At 47.4% G+C, this 17,300-nt stretch overlaps 1 protein-coding gene across 5 annotated transcripts; it reads left to right on the top strand.

Moving 5' to 3' along the window:
• Positions 1–3,817: 3,817 nt before the first annotated feature.
• On the top strand, positions 3,818–17,039 carry LOC138821555 (dual specificity protein kinase CLK2). 5 transcript variants are annotated; one of them, XM_070013917.1, is made up of 13 exons: positions 3,818–4,128; positions 5,896–6,065; positions 7,441–7,666; positions 8,349–8,433; positions 8,788–8,854; positions 9,031–9,147; positions 11,589–11,755; positions 12,983–13,077; positions 15,147–15,276; positions 15,371–15,453; positions 15,609–15,688; positions 15,871–15,961; positions 16,506–17,039. In XM_070013917.1, exons 2-13 carry the CDS (start codon positions 5,896–5,898, stop codon positions 16,689–16,691), a joined length of 1,497 nt encoding a protein of 498 aa, XP_069870018.1. In that variant the 5' UTR covers positions 3,818–4,128; the 3' UTR covers positions 16,692–17,039. The 5 variants fall into 5 exon arrangements, with proteins under 5 accessions (XP_069870018.1, XP_069870017.1, XP_069870016.1 ...); XM_070013916.1 differs by having other exon boundaries at positions 7,438–7,666; XM_070013915.1 differs by having other exon boundaries at positions 4,016–4,128; positions 8,346–8,433.
• The last annotated feature ends 261 nt before the right edge of the window (positions 17,040–17,300 follow it).

Raw genomic sequence — 17,300 nt, 5'->3', positions numbered from 1 at the left:
TGGTAGAGCCTTAGCCTTGAGCTGAAGAGCTGAGGGACAGGGCCCAGGCCCAGAGTTCAGGCCCCACGATCGGACCCCCAAAAAGAAAGAAAGAAAGAAAGAAACGAAGGAATGAAAGAAACGAGAAAGAGAGAAAGGGAAGAGAGAAAAAGAAAGGAAGGGAGGAAGGAAAAGAAAAAAAGAAAGGAAGAAAGAAAGAAAAGTCCCCCTGAAACTCTTATCTCCAATAAACTATTCAAAAAAGCCAAAAGTGGTGCTGTGGCTCAAATGGTAGAGTGCTATCCTTGAGCTAAAGAGCCCAGGGACAGTGCCTGTTAGGATCCATCACAACCATCCCAGGGGACCATGCAGAGGCAGGCAGGCACAGGAGAAAGATTAGTATAAGGTTTATTAGGGCTGGGCATGTGCCTTAGTGGTAGAGCCTAGCATGCATGAAACCCTGGGTTTGATTCCTCAGTACCACATAAACAGAAAAAGCTGGAAGTGGCGCTGTGACTCCAGTGGTAGAATGTTAGCCTTGAGTAAAAGAGGCTTAAGGACAGTGTCCAGGCCCTGAGTTCAAGCCCCAGGACTGGCAAAAAAACAAAATGAAACAAAAACAACAATAAGGCTTATTAGAGGGGTCATATCTCCCCTGGGAGAAGGAACACTGTAGCATCTGCCTCTATCCAGGAAGGTAGCTCTGGGGATAGTGGTGAGGTGAGTGCTCAGGTAGGACTGGGCAGAGAGAGGGAGTAGCCAACTATATGGTAGGAACTCTAGGGCAGAGAGGAGCTCAGGTCTGGGTGAAGCTGATGACTGGAGGTGAGGATAATGCTAACTATAGACAGTCCCTGAGTTCAAAAATCCCAACAACCAAAAAATAAAATAAAAGTCAATCTCTCCCAGCCTAATTCTTTTTTCATACTTTACCAGTCACACTTTTTTTTTTTTTTATCATTTGTCTTTTTACCAGGTACATTTCCCCCCACCCCACCCCCCCAGTCCTGGGGCTTGAACTTTAGGCCTAGGTGCTGTCCCTGAGCTTCTTGTCCCTTTTTCAAGGCTAGTTCTCTACCTCTTGAGCCACAATTCACTTCTGGCTTTTTTGAGTACTTTATTGGAGATCAGAGTCTCATGGACTTTCTTGCTTGGGCTGGCTTCCAACTGCAATCCTCAGATCTCAGCCTCCTGAGTAGCTAGAATTATAGGTGAGAGCCATTGGCACCCAGCTACCAGTTACCTTTCTAAAACCTAAATACAAGCTTGAAGCCAGGAGCCCACACCTGTAATCCCTAGCTACTCAGGAGGCTGATAAAACAGGAGAATGTACGGAATCTAAGGCTTAGTGAAGGTAACTCAGAAATTATGGTATTTATAAACACAGAGGTGCTGTCTTTGCTTCAAAGAGAGACAACAGGATGTATTCCTTCCTAAAGGATGCATTCCTCACCCAGGGATTAATAACTGTCTTTCTCACACAAGGATTAACAACTGTCTGATAGATGTCCCAAAATGCAGATAGCAGGACACCTCCTTGTCTCAAGGATAGCGATCTGTTTTATGGCAAGATAGATTCTTACTTGGAAACACAGAGAATAACAACAGGTGTGATTAGAGCAAAGACAAAGCACCTAGCTATACATAAAACCAGACCCCCTGCCTTTACCCTATAAATAACCTAATAGTCCAAGGAGCTATGTCTTTCTGGGTGTCTCATGTGTGTATCTGTCTCTATGTCTCTCTGGATCTGTCTCTGCCTCTGTGTGTGCCTGCAGGCATCTGTGTGTGTGTGTGTGTGTGTGTGTGTGTGTCTGTGTGTGTCCCTATGAGAGTACCCACACACTGCTAGAATGTACCCTTGCCCTTCTATTTGTCTGCTTTTTTGTCTGTTTGTCAGCAGGACTGCTTGTTTACTTACTCAATAGAGCTCTCCAAGTTTTCTTTTTTTTTTTCCCCAAGTTTTCTTATCATTGTGACTTGTCCAAAAATTCTTATTCTGTCATTGAAGTCAAAGACCCTAAGTGAAGAGTTTCTATATTTAAAAGGAAGCTTCATGGCTGGGGAGTTGGCTCAGTGGTAGAGTGTTTGCCTTGCATGCTTGAGGCCCTGGGTTCGATTCCTCAGCACCACATAAGCAGAAAAAAAAAAGCCGGAAGTGGTGCTGTGGCTCAAGTGGTAGAGTGCTTGCCTTGAGCTGAAGAGCTGAGGGACAGTCCCCAGGCCGAGTTCAGCCCCCACGACCGACAAAATAAATACATAAATAAATAAAAGGAAGCTTCACTAAAGCTCACCTCCATCAGGCAACAGCTGAGATCTGGTTTGAAGCCAAGCCAAGAAGGAAATTCCAGGAGGCTCTTATTTCCAATTAACCACCTAAAAGCTAGAAGTGGGGCTGTGGTACAGGGTTAGCCTTGAACAAAAAAGCCTAGGGACCTTACCCAGGTCCTGAGTTCAATCCCTAATACCCATAAAAAAACAAAACAAAACAAAACAAAGCGGGCTGGGAATGTGGCTTAATGGTAGAGTGTTTTTCCTGCCCAGGGTTGGCTTTGAACCTCGATCCTCAGATCTCAGACTCCTGAGTAGCTAGGATTACAAGCGTGAACCACCAGTGCCTGGCTCCCCTGAGCTCTTTTGCTCAAGACTAGCACTGTACCACTTTGAGTCACAGCTCCGCTTTTGGCTTTTTTGGTAGTTTTGAAATAGGGTGACCTGGTGTGGCCAGCACCATCTTGGCCATGTGGAGGATGATAGGGTCTGGCATCTTGTATTCATGGTGGGGGAAGGTGAAAGCACTGGCTGATAGTTTACTAAACCTGTCAGTCTAGTACCTGGGCCTGGGAATTTCCTGTGGCCCTGCCCCCTAACCCGACCCTATTTAGGCCTGGTCCATCTCAGGAGCCATGATGCTATGCCACTTGTCTCCATGTTCATATCCTGTCTTCTATCTCCTGGTTCTTCTCTGGCTACCATGGTGTCCAAATTCAGATCTCCATTGGAGCTGTATTGGTTTATTGGCATTTTTGTTCTTTCTTTCCTCTCTGGCCTTTATGCCAGTTTTTTTTTTTTTTTTAAACCGTGCTAAGTGTATTTACTGGCTGCTGGTCTTTGAGACAGGAGTCTACCAGGCAGTTGCTAGCCTTTTAATAAAGACTCTTAAGATCTGACATCTCAAAAATGTGGCTTTTCCATTTTCTCACCTTACAACAGTTTATTGTAAATAAGTATTCTAAGGTCTGAGTCAGCTTGCCAATGATTAAGGCTCCACCCTGTGTCCACCTGTTATAAAAATATGTTACAATTTCCGGATACTAAGCCACATTCCCAGTCCTAGTTTATACATTTTTTAAGTCTCAAAACACAGTTCTCAAATGGGTTACAACAGGCCCAGATTGTCCCCTTCTCTTCTTCTCCACACCCCCCCCCCCAGGCTCAAGTTTCCTTCAGGACAAAAGGTAGGAGACTCTTTGCCCAGGTTCTTTTTAGGCTATGTTTGGAGAATCAGAGAGCACCAAGTATGTCCATAGTCAGGTTTCCCAAACAGTGACTAATAACGACAATCCTTTCTTCTAAACCTCCAGAACGAAATAAGTAAATCACAGATATTTGAACCAAAAGGCGAAAAGTGCGTCAGGATGGAAAAAGACACAAGGGGTAAGAGCTGACTGGCAGACTGATCCGGCGCGCCCCTGGCCCATCCCTGCCCCCTCGAACTTCCGCCCTCAGCACCCCAGGGACTCTGACTGGTCCAGGCCCCGGAGCTAGCTGAGCACGTGGTAGAGCACGGTACCCTGGGGGCGGAGCCTAGGGGTAGCTGGGAAGCGACGCAGGACGTGCGTGCGTGCGTGCGTGCTCGCTCACGGCGGCGGCGGCGGAGCAGAGAGGCCAGAGCCGGAGATCGAACTGGGATCGGGCCCCGGGCGGGGGCGGTGCGAGCGGCGCCAAGCGGATCCTGGGGGCGGGGACGGAGCCGGGTCGGGCGGGACTGGAACGGAGCCCGGGAACGGGGCGGGAGGTCCTAGGGTCCCGGGTTGGGGGGGGTGGAGCCGCACTTCGTCGCCGCGGGGGTGCCGGGACTCCGGCCGCTGTGCCGCCGCCATCACGGACTTCCTGTGGGACAAGCGCACGGGCCTCGCCGCCAGAACGGTGAGCGCGCGGACATACGGACCACGGCACCGCGCGGAAAAATGGCGACCGTGGGGCGGGCGGGGTAGGATTGGATTGGGGGCAAGTGATGGAGGCGAGATTAGGAGCGGAGGAGGGTTGAACTTTGCGGAGCTCAGAGTAAGAAGATGAAGGAGGTCGGCATGCCTTAGGTGTACTTGAGAAAGCATGGAAAACTTGGGAGGGACCAAAGTAAGAGAAAGGGTGATGAGGTAGGCATAGGAGTTGCTCGAGAGATGCAAAAGAACCTGGTATTGAAGTTGGGCTAAGTAGTCCAATCCTAGCCTGAAAAGTATCACTTGAAGCTTGCTGGAAGAATTTGATGCTAGGACCGAATTCGATGTCTCTGGATAGGAATGGAGGCCGTGAGAAGGCTTAGAAGTTGAAAAAGGTAGCCTAGAGATGTTGTGTTTTTCCTGCAAAGGCCCTGTGAGTGTCTTCAATGGCAGTGTGTTCTTTGTAAAATGGCATTTATATAGTTATGCTCATCAGCGTTGGATTACCTAGAAAAATCTTGTGCTTCCATTTTCTTGGTTTCCTTCCAGCTCTATTTGAACAAGATTGTGTCAAATTATCATCCTCCCCAATTTGAAGAGGTTGGGAAGAAGTTGCCCAGAATGGGAGCCAGATGTTGAAGTCAATTTTCTTTCTTTCTTTTTTTTTTAATAATTGGTCGTGGGGCTTGAACTCAGGGCCTAGGCACTGTCCCTGAGCTCTTCAGTTCAAGCCTAGTGCTCTACCATTGAGCCACAGCACAACTTCCGGTTTTCTGGTGGTTAACTGGAGTCTCACTGACATTCTTGCTGCCCAGACTGGCTTTGAAGCTGGATCCTCAGATCTCCCCCCTGAGTAGCTAGGATTACAGGAGTGAGCCATGGGCGCCCGGCTATGAAGTCAAAACTTTTCCACATTTGATTCTTCCTTTCCCTCACCAATGTGTCTGTCTCTGGACCTTTTTCATCTGTCCTGTTCTTTTCCATGGTTGTGACTGATTTCTCTCCAATTTCATTCCTTGAGGGGAAAAACAGATTTGTGGATCATACTATTTCCTATGCCATTAACTTGAGCTGCTCAACTCTCAGCCAAGTAGTGCTGATATTAGTTTAAAACCATTTATTCTCAAATTCATAAATATAGTAAGGGAAGGGCTAAGTGGAAAATTGACTATACTAAAACCTCTCATGATGGATTTGGTCACAGCTATGAGAGGGACAGACTTAAACCCCTAGAATATGCTAGTATTTAGTATTTGTTTTATACATACATTTCTGGAGAACTAAATTCTTGCCCTTGGGGCTATGATAATCAAGATGTACTGTTAATGACTGTAAAACATAGCTGTGTAAACTAAAGCTTTATTCTGTTGTGAAGAACTCATGATGACAGAGTTGCATATCTGAGGTTGTAGCAGGGACAAACTGGCCATCTGCATCAGCCACATTCCCTCACCTCTAATGATCTGTGGCTCAGACATGAAAGTTTTCATGGACCCATATTTGAAGAGGATGAAAGTAGAGTAGTTTGAAGAAAATAAATGTAGAACAGTTGAACTCAAGGGACTTTCTAGAGTTTGCAAACAAAATTTGTAAGTGACTGTATAGTCCCAGCAAGAAAAAAAAAAGTAACAGAAGTAGACATTAAAGATCAGAAAGCAGCTTGTCAGAACCTTTGGAAACAGCCACTCCTCGGAGGAGATTTTGAGAAACTCAAGAATTTTCCCTACCATTTTCACTTATCCTTTCCTTCCAGATGCCTCATCCCCGAAGGTACCACTCCTCAGAGAGAGGCAGCCGAGGGAGTTACCATGAACAGTATCGAAGCCGAAAGCATAAACGACGAAGAAGTCGCTCCTGGTCAAGTAGCAGTGATCGGACAAGGCGGCGCAGGCGGGAGGATAGCTACCATGTTCGTTCCCGAAGGTGAGACCTCAAGAAGAGGGCTGACTGTAGGCACTAACTTGACCATTTATTGGTTCCATGCTAAGGACACTGGGTTAAACAATTGGCAGTGGATAACAAGTTGTATAACAAAGCTGAATTATTGGCACACTTCTGTAATCTCAGCACTGGGGAGGCTGACTAAGGCAAGAGGATCAGAATTTGAAGCCAGCCTGAACTGTATAGTGAAATCCTGTCTCAAGAAACCAAATTGGCCCAAGTCTGGTGTCTTATGCCTGTAACCCTAGCTACTCAGAAGGCTGAAACCTAAGGCTCTGAGTTCAAAACGAGCCTGGGCAAAAAAGTCCCCATGAAACCTTTTTGTTGTTGTTGTGGGGTTTGAACTTCTGCCTGGGCCCTGTCCCTCAGCTCAAGGCAAGTGCTCTACCACTGAAGCCACAGTGCCACTTCCAGTTTTCTGGTGGTTAATTGGAGATAAGAGTCTCATGGTTTTCCTGCCTGGGCTGGCTTTTGAACCACAATCCTCAGATCTCAGCCTCCTGAGTAGCAAGGATTACAGGCATGAGCTGTGAGACTCTTATCTCCAGTTAACCAACAGAGAACTAGAAGTAGAGCTGTGACTCAAAGCCTTGAGCAGAGAAACTCAGTGACAGTGCCCAGATCCTGAATTTAAGCCACAGTATTGGCAAAAAGGGACATCTGAGCTTGTCTTGAGGACAAGTATGAGTCAACTGTGAGAACTGTCTTCCGGTAGTGGGAAAGTATATACAAAGACTGGGCACTAGAGGTCGCTAATGAGCTAGTATGTAAGAGAAAGCTAGGTCTGTTTGATTTAAATAATTTAGTGGAATGTTCATTGAAAGGATGGAGTAGGTAGAGCAAGGCTGGGTTTTAGTTAGGAATGCTGAAGAACAAACTAGCCCTTTGTTTCTTTGTATCACATGAGAGAAGAAGTGGACATCCAAAAGGGAGTGGCTCAGCCCAGAGTGGTAGCTCACACCTGTAATCCTAGCTCCTCCGGAGGCTGAGATCTGAGAATCTCGGTTCAAAAGCTCAAGTGGTAGAGTGCTAGCCTTGAGCTGAAGAGCTGAGGGACAGTGCTCAGGCCCAAAGTTCAAGCCCTATGACCAACCAGCAAAAAGAGGGGGGTGGGGGAGGCAGGCTCCACAGATACCATTTTTATAAGGTGAAGGTGATAATCCCTACACTATTGAAACCTATTTGCAAATCCCTTTTTGGAGGCCTAGGTAATGTGCTGGTATAGGAATCCTCCCTACCTCCTCACCTTATACCTCTGGTTCTTATTCTTTAGTGAGGCAGAACCTCCTCACCATGGTATGGCAGAGAATGTGGCTTGAACAGGTATACCTGATGGGAGTTTGTTATCCATCAGCAGCTATGATGACCGTTCACCTGACCGGAGGGTATATGACCGGCGATACTGTGGCAGCTATAGGCGGAATGACTACAGTCGGGATCGGGGAGAGGCCTACTATGACACAGACTATCGGCATTCCTATGAGTATCATCGAGAGAACAGCAGTTACCGCAGCCAGCGAAGCAGCCGGAGGAAGCACAGACGGCGGAGGAGGCACAGCCGGACGTTCAGCCACTCGTCTTCGGTGAGTGTCAGCCCAGGCCCTTTCTCTCCCCACTCTTCTTCAGGCCCTCTGGGACCCTGGTAAGTGAGAAACATCCTTGTTTTCAGCTGAGCATTAGGGCATGAATGTTGAAGTGGGTTCTGAGTCTGCCTACCCTCTTAGAAGCTCTCTGACTCTTGAAGGGCCTTGGAGTCCAATTTGGAGATGGATGGGCATGAAGCCCATTGTGCCTTCCCTGGCATGTTGGGCTTAACTGTGTTGGGAGCAGCTCCTCTGCCCTGGAGGCCACCACTTTTTGATGGGGACCTTGTTTGTGAACTTCTTCTCCCAAGCCCTGGGCTCCACGGCCCCTCACAGGCGAGCTTGGGTGGGGGCAAGGGAAGACTTACGCCTGCCTGAAAGGGCTTTGTGTAGAGCATGGGGTTATGGGTGACACTGGCAACAACATCACTTCTCTGCTCTGCCCAAGCCTCTCCCTGTTCCCGTTTTGGGTTTGGGGACTTGGGATTGTGCGCCACTCTCTCTTCTCACACGGATCCGCCTTACTGCATCTGACGTGTTCCCTTCCACTGTCCCCCATCATCGTCTGTCCCCCCTGGCTGGGCGCCTGTGACCGGTGGCCCCTCCACCACCCACCCCGCCTCCCTCCGGCCCCCGCTCCGACACCTGGCTTGCTCCGATCCCCCCCGCCCCCCGACAGCAGCACAGCAGCCGGAGAGCCAAGAGTGTAGAGGACGACGCTGAGGGCCACCTCATCTACCACGTCGGGGACTGGCTACAAGAGCGATGTACAAGCCAAATCGTAACAATCCTATAGCCTTTAATGGTCCCATAGCCATCCTAACGTCCCAAGCCAACCCAAGTCACAGCCTCTTTTGCCTTTTCTCAGTGGTGTTGTTCATCTGGGTGGTTTGAGTTGCTGTTGAGAATTGACCTCTGTTGTCCACTCCCAGCTCTCATGGCCCCTGGGTTTAAAGGTGGTGGGAATCATGCAGGGGTTTTCTTCCCCTGTGACCATCTGTATCTGTTCCCTTCATCTCCTCACCCCAGGATGCTATACCCTTTTTTTTCCTTCCAATTCAGCTCACCCCCTTCCCCCTTTTCTCCCTCCCTCTCCCCGACCCTGCTCTCTTTCATTTCAGATGAAATTATTAGCACCTTAGGAGAGGGGACCTTTGGCCGAGTTGTACAGTGTGTTGATCATCGCAGGTAACTGATTGAAAGACCTGTTCCTTCTTCACACTTGCTAGGTGAAGAGAGGGTGGAGGTAGCTAGGACTTGTGTTTGATTAGCCAAAGGCAGGATTTCTTAGTCCCCACATAATACCCCATTCAATCTGAGATATTCTTGAGAACCCAACAGAACTTTCTCTGCCCAACCTACAGGGGAGGGGCTCGAGTTGCCTTGAAGATTATTAAGAATGTGGAGAAGTACAAAGAAGCAGCTCGACTTGAAATCAATGTGCTAGAGAAGATCAATGAAAAGGACCCTGACAACAAGAAGTAAGCAAGCAAAGGGCTATGTGAAGATGCTAAGTTGCAACTCTGCAGGAAAGATGGGTTAGGCAGGCAGAGGAGTCTCCATGTTCTCATCCATTCATTTTTTATTAGCCATCTTAGAGTAGTAGAACATCAGGGTAGGAATGGAGGCCTTGTGACATTCTCTAATGTATTCCTCTTGTTTTTAGAATATTGCGGTTTGGCTCTTGATCAGGATATGGAGATAATACCTCAGACATAATCCTGTGGCAGAGCACCTGTCTTTCTAACCATAATGTGAATTTGGACTAGTGATTTAGCTCAGGGGTAGAGCACTTGCCTAGAATGTTCAAGGGCCTAGTTCCGTAATGTAAAAGTTTGTTAGGCACTAGTGGCTCCCATCTATAATCCTGGCTACTCAAGGAGGTAAGATCTGAGGATGGCAGTTCCAAGCCAGCCTGGGGCGACAAATCTGAGAGATTCACCTTCAGTTAACCAGCAAAAGTCAGAACTGTAGGCATGGCTCAGGTGGTAAGAGTACCAGCTTTAAGTGAAAGCTGAGCTCGAGCTGGAGTCCCACTAAATATAAGACCTAGTACTTAATGCGCGCGTGCGCACGTGCGCGTGCACATACACACAGAGCCTGGCACCAGTGGCATACAACTAGCTACTAAGGAAGCCTATGATCCAGAGGATCATCATTTGAACCCAGCATGAGCAGAAAAATCCATAAGATTGTCTCCAAAATAATAAAGAGCTAGGCAGGTATGATTCAGTTAGTAGAGCACTTGCCTAGCAAGCACAGGTCCTGAGTTCAAACCCCAGTAATGCCCAGATTTTATGCCCAGACTGGCCTTGAATAGGGGTCCCAAGTCCATCTTACAGGATTATAGGATGAACCATCTCACATAACAGTGAAATTTTGGGGATGTGAAGTGGGAGATGGTCCTGGGGGTTGAACTCAGGGCCTAGGCATTCTCCCTGAGCTTTAGTGCTCAAGGCTAGCCCTCTACTACTTTGAGCCACAGCTCCACTCCCACCTTTTTGGTGGTTAGAGATGAGAGTGTCATGGACTTCACTGTCTGGGCTAGCTTTGAACTGGGGTCCTCAAATCTCATCCTCCTGAATAGCTAGGATTACAGGTTTTTTTGTTTTTTTGTTTGTTTGTTTTTGGGGTCTGGTCATGGGGCCTGAACTCTGGGCCTGGGCGCTGTCCCTCAGCTCTTCAGCTCAAGGCTAGAGCTCTACCACTTGAGTCACAGCGCCACTTCCGGCTTTTTTCTTTTTTGCTTATGTGGTGCTGAGGAATCGAACCCAGGGCCTCAGGCATGCAAGGCAAGCGCTCTACCACTGAGCCACCTTCCCAGCCCAGGATTACAGGTTTGAGCCACCAGTATTAGCTTTTTTTTTTTTCTTTTTTTTCAGTCGTGGGGCTTGAACTCTGGGCTTTGGTGCTGTCTCTGCGCTCTTCAGCTCAAGGCGAGCGCTCTGAGCTTGAGCCACAGCACCACTCCCAGTTTTCTAGTGGTTTATTGGAGATAAGAGTCTCACAGACTTTGCTGCCCGGGCTGGCTTTGAACAGTGATCTTCAGATCTCAGCCTCCTGAGTAGCTAGGGTTACAGGCATGAGCCACCAGCCCCAGGCTAGCTGTTTTGTTTCGTTTTTTTGGTCAGTCGTGGGCCTTGAACTCTGGGCCTGAGCGCTGTACCTCAGCTCTTCAGCTCAAGGCTAGTGCTCTACCACTTGAGCTGCAGCGCCACTTATGGTTTTCTGGTGGTTTATTGGAGATAAGAGTTTCACGGACTTTCCTGCCTGGGTTGGCTTTGAACCGCGATCCTCAAATCTCCGCGTCCTGAGTAGCTAGGATTACAGGCGTGAGCCACCGGCGCCTGGCTAGCTGTTTTTTTTGAGACAGTGTCTCTATGTATCTCTGGCTTACCTTCTCCATTTTGAACTTGTAATACTCTTGTCTTAGCCTCCCAAGTGCTGAGACTATAGGAGTAGACCACTACCTCCAGTCTAGCATATACTTTTCAAATTATTTAAAATGTTGCAAAAAATGTTTGGAAGTTTTTCAACTAGTATCTTTTTTTGTTTGTTTGTTTCCCGGTGTTGGGGCCTGAACTCTGGGCCTGGGCGCTGTCCTTCAGCTCTTCAGCTTCAGCTCAAGGCTAGCACTCTACCACTTGAGCCGCAGTGCCACTTCCGGCTTTTTTCTTTTTGCTTATGTGGTGCTGAGGAATCGAACCAAGGGCCTCAGGCATGCAAGCCAAGCGCTCTACCACTGAGCCACCTTCCCAGCCCAACTAGTATCGTTTTTGCATGTGCCAGAGAGGCTATTCTCTAGTTGAACTGAATTTTGTTAGGATTATTAGCCAGCATGTTTTTACACAGTATGTAGAGTAAATAATTATTCATTTGGATGCTCATTAAACATCCTGCTTCCTCCTCTCTCTCTTCCCAGCCTCTGTGTCCAGATGTTTGACTGGTTTGACTACCATGGCCACATGTGTATCTCCTTTGAGCTTCTGGGCCTTAGCACCTTTGATTTCCTCAAAGACAACAACTACCTGCCATACCCCATCCACCAAGTGCACCACATGGCCTTCCAGCTGTGCCAGGCCGTCAAGTGTGAGTGGGGTGGGCCAAAGAGGACTTGGGAAGCCCTTCTGTTCATTGCACTCCATTTCTGTCTACCTGTGTACTGGGCAAGCCCCTAACTGATCAACTTAGCTGCATGGTTTTTATTCACTGTCATCCTGCATCTCTTCTGACTTAACTCCTTGAATGACATCTTCATTCATGGTGATTACTCTTATTCCACATCCAACCTAGCATGAGCTGGGAAAGAGCCTGTGAAATCAAAGCACTTAATTACCTTGTATTTCTTTCTCCTCTCTTCTGTGAGAAAATGTGGACTAGAGATTTACCTTTGTTTGAGATTAGATGCTCTCTATTCATGGCAAAGTAGTTATGGATGTGAAAGAAATAGTTCAGCTCAGGGGCCAGATATAGGAAGTCCAGCCAAGTATAGACTTCCTGAATCTTCACAGAAATGCAGTTTCACATAATTGAGTCTGCAGAAATGCAAACCAAGGTCAGAATTTAAAAACAAAAGAACTACCTACCTATACTACTCTTACCTTTTTTCCATAAGTGAGATACATATTTATATGTAAACCTTAGTCACAGCAGGCCTACTTAGGCCAAACATTTCACTTTAGGTTTTTTTTTGCCTCCAATCATCAATATTTATTGAGCATTTACAATCTATTGGACACAATAGAACATACAGAAAATATTGTCCCTGCTCTGGAGGATCTTACATTCTGAAAGAAAAAAAATCTTTTTTTTCCTCAGTCGTGGGGCCTGAACTATGGGCCTGGGAACTGTCCCTCAGCTCTTCAGCTTGAGGCGAGTGCTTTACCACTTGAGCCACAGCACCACTTCTGACTTTTTCTGTGTTTGTGGTGCTGAGGAATAGAAACTAGGGTCACTTTAGGTTTTGTTTGTTTGGTTTGTTCTTTGGTCTGTCCTGGAGCTTGAGCTCTGGGCCTGGGTGCTGTCCCTCTTCAGCTCAAGGCTAGCACTTAACCACTTTCAGTTTTCTGAGTGGTTTATTGGAGATGAGAGTCTCACGGACTTTTGTGCCCGTGCTGACTTTGAACCAGGATCCTCAGCTCTCAGCATCCTGGATTACAGGTGTGAGTTACCGGTGCCCAGATTTCACTTGGTTTATATAGCACAGGAAGCACCCTCCAGTAATGTTGTGCCTCTGAGTGTTTAGCCTGTGGTCAGCTTGGTATCAGTTTGCTCTGACCACCTGGACCAAGTCTTACCTGGCCTTCTCCCCTACAGTCCTTCATGACAACAAGTTGACACATACGGACCTCAAACCAGAAAATATTCTCTTTGTGAATTCAGACTACGAGCTCACCTACAATCTAGAGAAGGTAAGATGATAAAATTCTCAGAATGCTCATGGGGGCAGGCAGCTGGGCCACATGAGTTTTGCTTTCTGTTTGAACCTTTTGTTGTTGGTGGTGGTCATTGCGGCTTGAACTCTGGGCCTGGGCGCTGTCTCTCAGCTCTTTAGCTCAAGGACAGCGTTCTTAATCATTTGAGCCACAGCTCTACTTCTGGCTTGTTCTCTTATGTGGTGCTGAGGAATCGAACCCAGGGCCTCATGCATTGCAAGGCAAGCACGCTACCACTGTGCCACCTTCCCAGCCTCCTTTTTATTTATTATTTTTTTGTTGGTCACGGGGCTTGAACTATGGCTTGGGTGATGTCCTGTACTCTTCAGCTCAAGGTGAGCGCTCTACCCCTTGAGACACAGCGCCACTTCCGGTTTTCTAGTGGTTTATTGGAGATAAAGAGTCTTATGGACTTTCCTGCCTCGACTGGCTTTGAATGGTGATCCTCAGATCTCAGCCTCCTAAGTAGCTAGGATTATAAGTGCCAGCCCCCAGCCCTCTTTTTATTTCTTTCTATCATATTTTCTTCCTGTCTGGTTCCAGCTTGTTAAAGCTAAAGTATTAGATAGGGTGAAAGGGAAAGATTTAAGAAGATGAAAATCAGGAGAGAAAGTGTAACATTTTGAATAGACCGAGAATGCTTCTTAAGAAACAGATGTGGGGGGCTGGGAAGGTGGCTCAGTGGTAGAGCGCTTGCCTTGCATGCCTGAGGCCCTGGGTTCGATTCTTCAGCACCACATAAGCAAAATGAAAAAAGCAGGAAGTGGCACTGTGGCTCAAGTGGTAGAGCGCTAGCCTTGAGCTGAAGAGCTGAGGGACAGCGCCCAGGCCCAGAGTTCAGGCCCCACAACCAGACCCCCCAAAAAAAAAAAAAGGAACAGATGTGGCCACGGCTGGAAATGTGCCCTAGTGGTAGAGTGCTTGCCTAGTATGCTTGAAACCCTGGGTTTGATTCCTTAGTACCACATAAAACAAAATGCCAGAACTGGAGCTATGGCTCAAGTGGTAGAGCTCTAGCCTTGAGCTGAAAAGCTGAGGGACAGCGCCCAGGCCCAGAGCTCAGGCCCCACTACCAACAATAACAACAACAACAAAAAGGGTGTGTGTGTGTGTATTTCTTTTTATGTGGTACTAAGGAATCAAACCTAGGGCTTCATGCATGCTTAGGCAAGCACTCTACCACTAAGTCATATTCCCAGCCCCTGTGTGTGTATTTCTGTGACATAGGAAAGCGCAGCTCCCTTGAATAACTGGAGATTCAAAAGCTTAACCTGCTCTCTACCACTTGACCCCTTTCCTACATGTTTCAGAAAAACTTCTCTTAGTATATAGTCTTTCTGTATTAGAGACTGGCAAGCTATTCCATAATCATCCTTTAATCTACTCTCCCACCCCTAAAAGTACTAAAGTAACACTGTAAACTAGATTTTTCCCAGCAGTTTTGAGGCAAGCCATGATTGATTTTTTTGGGGGGGGGAGTCTGTTGGACTTGAACTCTGGGCCTGGGCACTGTCCCTCAGCTCTTCAACTCACGGCTAGCGCTCTACCACTTGAGCCACAGAGCCATTTCTGGTTTTTTGGACATAAAAGTCTCTCTCACAGCCTTTCCTGGACTTTCCTGCTGGGGCTGGCTTTGAACCGTGATCCTCAGAGATTAGCCTCCTGAGTAGCTAGGATTACAGGTGTGAGCCACCGGCACCTCACTTGGCTTTGTTTTTTTAATTGCTGATACTGGAGTTTGAACTCTGGGCTTTTGACATTGCTCTGCTTTTTGTTTGATGCTCTCCCACTTAAGGCATACCTCCAACTTGGCTTTTTGCTGGATAGTTTAGAGATTGAGTCCTAAGGACTTCCCTGCCCAGACTGGCTTTGTACCTCCATCCTCAGCTCTCTTACCTCAACCTCCTGAGTAGGTAGGGTTATAGGTGAAAACCACTGGTGTCAAGCCACCATTGCTTTTTTAAGCCTCAGGAGTACCTTAGAGAATGCTGGTAGAGTCTTAGTATGTAGTGCAGAGGTTCATTCCCTTCCTGTTTTGCTCCTAGAAGCGAGATGAGCGCAGTGTGAAGAGCACAGCTGTGCGGGTGGTAGACTTTGGCAGTGCCACCTTTGACCATGAGCATCATAGTACCATTGTCTCCACTCGCCATTACCGAGCACCTGAGGTTATCCTTGGTAAGGGAGGGCAGGGTTGTCCAAATGTGTGAGGTGGTATGAGGGTGGTGTCCCCTAAAACTCCTAACACTTTTTCCTTCCCATTCCTACCCAGAGTTGGGCTGGTCTCAGCCTTGTGATGTATGGAGCATAGGCTGTATCATTTTTGAGTACTACGTTGGCTTTACTCTCTTCCAGGTAAGTGGTTGGGTATCTTGACTGCCTGGCATTTTTCTGCCCAGTTTCTTTGTGCTTGCTGAGGACATGCCTGCTCACTCTTCCATGTTGCCCAACTGGCAGCTAGTCCTCAGCAGTCTCTATTCAGACCCATAGTTCTGTCTTTTGTTTCCCAGACACATGACAACAGAGAACATCTAGCCATGATGGAAAGGATTCTGGGTCCCATCCCTTCTCGGATGATCCGAAAGACAAGGTGAACCTTGAGCAGAAGGGAGTTAACCCTTTTTATTTTGTTTCCACAGAACTGGTCAGTTTCACATAATTTTTTATTTTTCCTCAACAAATCTTACCCATTTACATTTACATGTGGAAATAAGGGAAATATCCTATAACGAGGGGAACCATCTGATTCCTCAACCTTCCCTTCCCCTCCAGAAAACAGAAATATTTTTACCGGGGCCGCTTGGATTGGGATGAGAACACATCAGCTGGCCGCTACGTTCGTGAGAATTGCAAACCTTTGCGGGTGAGCCAGGCTGGGGATCAATAGTGCCCGACCATCTAAAGTCACTTTCTTCTTAAGTTGGTTTGCTTTTGGAATGTACTCCACAGCAGAGTGTTAGGAAAGGAGGGGAGGAAAACTGAAAGAAGACATTTTTTGGTCAATAAAAGACAAGGAGTGGTTTTAATATGGAGGAAAAGGTTAGACAGCCTAACCTTCAGACTACAAGAGATCAAAGCAATGTCCTGGATTCTTTAGGTCAGGCAGGAAAGAATAAACTACTTTTGCAAAGCTTGCTTATATTTTAATGAGCTAAAGAATTCCTGATGTTGACAAGGATATACAAGTAGGAAGAACGTCCAAAGAATATGAAGGAGTAATTGTGCTAATGGGAAGATAGGTTGAGGTATGATACCAGGAACATTGGTCATGGTATGGTCTTGGTAAGGCAAGCAAAGCATTGATTCTTTTGCCAGGATTGAAGAGTAGGGACTTGAAGAAGAAAGAGGCAGAGTGTATAAGGCATCCTGCCTCACCTTTTTCCTGCTCCCTCCCCTCCCCCCACCAGCGGTATCTGACCTCAGAGGCAGAGGAACACCACCAGCTCTTCGATCTGATTGAAAGTATGCTAGAGTATGAACCTACTAAGCGGCTGACCTTAGGTGAAGCCCTTCAACATCCGTTCTTCGCCCGCCTTCGGACTGAGCCACCTAATCCCAAGTTGTGGGACTCCAGTCGGGATATCAGTCGGTGACAATGAGACCCTGGGCCCCCCTGCATCACTTACAGCAGTGGGTGCCCAGTCCAGGACACTGGTGCTTTTTTATACAAGAGAACAGAGCCGGAGCTCATTCCCTCCTGGCTCCCTATATTCCTGTGAATATGTGAAGTAGTGTAAATATGACAGAACTTGTACCAATCACTTCAACCCTTGCCTTGTACATAATGCTATTCATCCATACACTTCCCACCCTCAATTGCCTCCCCCAAAGGTAGTTGGATGGGGGCAGATTGAGGTAACCAGGTGGCATCTATCCCATGTTTTATAAGGAATTTTGTACAGTGTTTGTGAAATAAAATGACGTGCTTCATCTGACCCCCATCCCTGGCTGAGTTTGGGTTTGAGAGGAATCCCTGTTACCCTCCAGAATGAGCTAGAGCAGGTACAGCAGTTTAGCCTGTCCTAGAGGTCCCAAAGGGTAGGATCGCATTTCTTGGAGGCTAACTTGGAGAGAGGTTATAGGATAGCATTTTTCTTACCTGGGGTAGTGAGGGCTGGGAAAGGGGCCTGCCTAATAGTCGTTAGGCTGCAAATCCTGGGCTTTTCGAGACCCGCAGAGGGTGGAACTCGCCCAACTTGCAT

The sequence above is a fragment of the Dipodomys merriami genome, unplaced genomic scaffold (assembly GCF_024711535.1).
Source record: "Dipodomys merriami isolate MVZ:Mamm:240054 unplaced genomic scaffold, mDipMer1.0.p SCAF_92, whole genome shotgun sequence".
NCBI classification, from domain to species: domain Eukaryota; kingdom Metazoa; phylum Chordata; class Mammalia; order Rodentia; family Heteromyidae; genus Dipodomys; species Dipodomys merriami.
This window is presented reverse-complemented; position numbering and strand designations above follow the sequence as displayed.